The 2,555-nt window shown below is 57.7% G+C and overlaps 1 protein-coding gene across 1 annotated transcript in view; it reads right to left on the bottom strand.

Annotated features, from left to right (window-relative positions):
• Positions 1-1,662: 1,662 nt before the first annotated feature.
• Positions 1,663-2,555, bottom strand: part of CLCN1 (chloride voltage-gated channel 1) — a 31,124-nt gene continuing 30,231 nt past the window's right edge. The window contains exon 23 of the mRNA XM_007466645.1: positions 1,663-2,070. Coding sequence (XP_007466707.1) covers positions 1,699-2,070 — 372 coding nt within the window. The 3' untranslated portion in view covers positions 1,663-1,698. The remainder of the gene's footprint in view (positions 2,071-2,555) is intronic.

Raw genomic sequence — 2,555 nt, 5'->3', positions numbered from 1 at the left:
CCTGCCGCCGCCCCCGCCCCCCCACCCCACCCACACCTTCCTTCTTATCCTTGTGCCAAGGAGGGAATCTTGGTGAATGAGTTTATTACCTCTTCGCACCCCCACCTGTACATCCCATACTCCGTCTTCCAGGTCTAGGGAATATCCATTTTTATGGCCAGTCTTAGCATGTTTTCTTAATCTGACATTTCCACCCCAGGCCCAAGAGAGATTCTATGACATATATTACAGAGAGAATTATATATAAATATATATATAAATATTATAGATTATATACACATGGGCATGGGCTCGAAGGTCCACTGCCAGCCCCCCTCCCCAGGCTACAGACTCTCTCTCTTGGCCTGGGGAGGCGGAAGGGCTGTATCGTTGGAGAGGGCTCCAGGCTGTGTTCAATGGCACTAAACAATGTGGTGGCACCTTTGGCTATGAGTGTCTTATTTGGGGGATGATGGAGGCCGGGCACAGGGTGGGGAAGGAAGAGAATGCTGGGGAGGGGGCACAACTGCAGAACCAAACGAGGCATAAAAGAAGGGATGGACAAAAGCCCTGGGGGTGGGAGCAAGGGTCTCTGGACGCTCAGAGCACCTGGGACCACTTATAGAAAAGGCAGGGTGATGGCAGGCTCCCCGTCGCTGGTTTGGGGAAGATAAGGACCTGACTTCCCAGGTGTGGGAAGCATCAGAAAGGTCTGCCATCTTGATGCTGAACCCCTAGAAGAGAAATACAAGAACCAGTCCCTGAGAAGCTATAGTCTCTGGGTGAACCAGTGGCCCCACTGCCCTGAGCTTCCGCTCTTGGAAGGAGAAGCCCCAGCTAGAGCACCTCAAGGGCAGAGCTGACCCTTGGGCAGGACAGATCAAGGACTACAGTGGAGAGGGAGTGACCTGGAAACTGGAAGCTGTGATGTGAGTTGGGAGGAATTCCTGCCAGAGGGAGTTAAGTAAATCCATTGGGGCCGCAGGACTGTTGGGTACCACCCCTTTCACACAGAGCCTTCCTGCGACCTTTCCTCTTCCAGGCTGTTCCCCCACAGGCTCTTTATCCATGCCTCGCTGCTTAAATGGAGGACAAAGGAGGGGGAAGTGGGATTGGCCTTTTCCAGCCCTAGTAATGGCTCTGCCTGGGGACAGATAGTGGGAGCCAGGATGGAGTTTGGAGGCAAATTTCAGGGAATGGCTGTGGGCAAGTGGAGGGCTCTGAGAGAAGGGGCTGTGGACCCATGAGGTGATCCCATCTCCTCCTCCCACATGGCACTGGCAGGACCACAGTCATCCTGGGCCTGCCTTAACCACCCCCCTGCACCCCGGAAACTGACGGGGGATGGGCAAGGCCAGGAAGACATTGGGACAAGAACGCCGGGGAGTGTGGGGGAGTGAGGGGGGCCAGGCAGAGGCGGGCATTCCCCACCCGCACACAGGCAAACTTAAGAAGCCCGTGGACTACCAGGGGCCCTTCGCAGGGGTTACAACCACCGCCTGTCTGGGGACGGGGGTACGTGCCCAAATGATTGACCAAGGCTACTCCTGCCCAGATTCTGGCTCCTTCTCCAACACGATCAGGATGACATTTTAAAATTCCTAGCAGAGGCCGGATATTGGTGCGATCTCTCCGGCTTCAGGAAATACCCTCTTCCACACAGGTCCACCCTCTGGCCTGGGTCTCTGGACGGTCTTTATGCGGCGGTCTGGGAGGCGCTCAGAGGACCAGTTCATCTTCATCCTCATCATCGGTGGATCGCAGACTGGGGCCCTGCAGGATGTCGGCCAGCTCCCCCTCCGGCCCCGGAGCCCCCGCCAGCTCCAGTTCCTCCAGCTCACTCTCTGCCTTGGCCGGAGCCCAGGAGGGAGGGGGCTCTGGGGAGGCAGATGGCACAGGGGGCTCTGGGGACGCAGGAGCCACATCCCCTGCCCCAGTGGCCCCACTTCCATCCTGAGGCAGGCTCCAGGCCTCTGCAGCAGGGAGTGGGCCCCCAGGAGACTTTCGAGTCGAAGTTGCACTCCGGAAGCTGGCAAGAGGAGGGCGGAGCTGCACCCCAGACTTGGTGTGCCCCTCAATGGCCTTCTGCAGCTGGGGGGCAGAGGGAAGGGGAGAGAGGGTACAACATGGGGGGGAAAAGAAGATAGGAGCAGTGAGAGAAACAGACACGAGAGAGGAGCAGACGATAAAAGGAAAAAGCATGGGAAAGCAAGATGCACGGCGAGGATGCGTCAAAAGGAGAAGACAGAAAAAGGAAAAAAGGGGCCTGATGGACGAAAAGCCCCACCTACAGAGCAGCGAACCTCAAGACCCCTGACATAGGACCTCCTTCGGCCCCTTCCTGGCAACCCTCAGGCGTTCTTCAGCCACTTTCCATCTCCTCCGTGCTTCCACGCACCACCACAGCGCACCCCTATGAAACCATGACTCGGGCCCTGAGCCCGCATCCCAAGCCCATGCCGTCCTTAGAAGGGCGCAGGGCTGCACTTCCGCCCCCCTCCAGTCTCTGCATGAGAACTAGGAGGGAAATCTGGAGGAAACTCCCGGATGTTAAGGCCACCCCTACCCCCCCCCCC

This window comes from Lipotes vexillifer, unplaced genomic scaffold (genome assembly GCF_000442215.2).
Source record: "Lipotes vexillifer unplaced genomic scaffold, Lipotes_vexillifer_v1.1 scaffold71, whole genome shotgun sequence".
NCBI classification, from domain to species: Eukaryota; Metazoa; Chordata; class Mammalia; order Artiodactyla; family Lipotidae; genus Lipotes; species Lipotes vexillifer.
The sequence above is the reverse complement of the archived record's forward strand: the minus strand, read 5'-3'. Positions and strand labels throughout refer to the sequence as shown.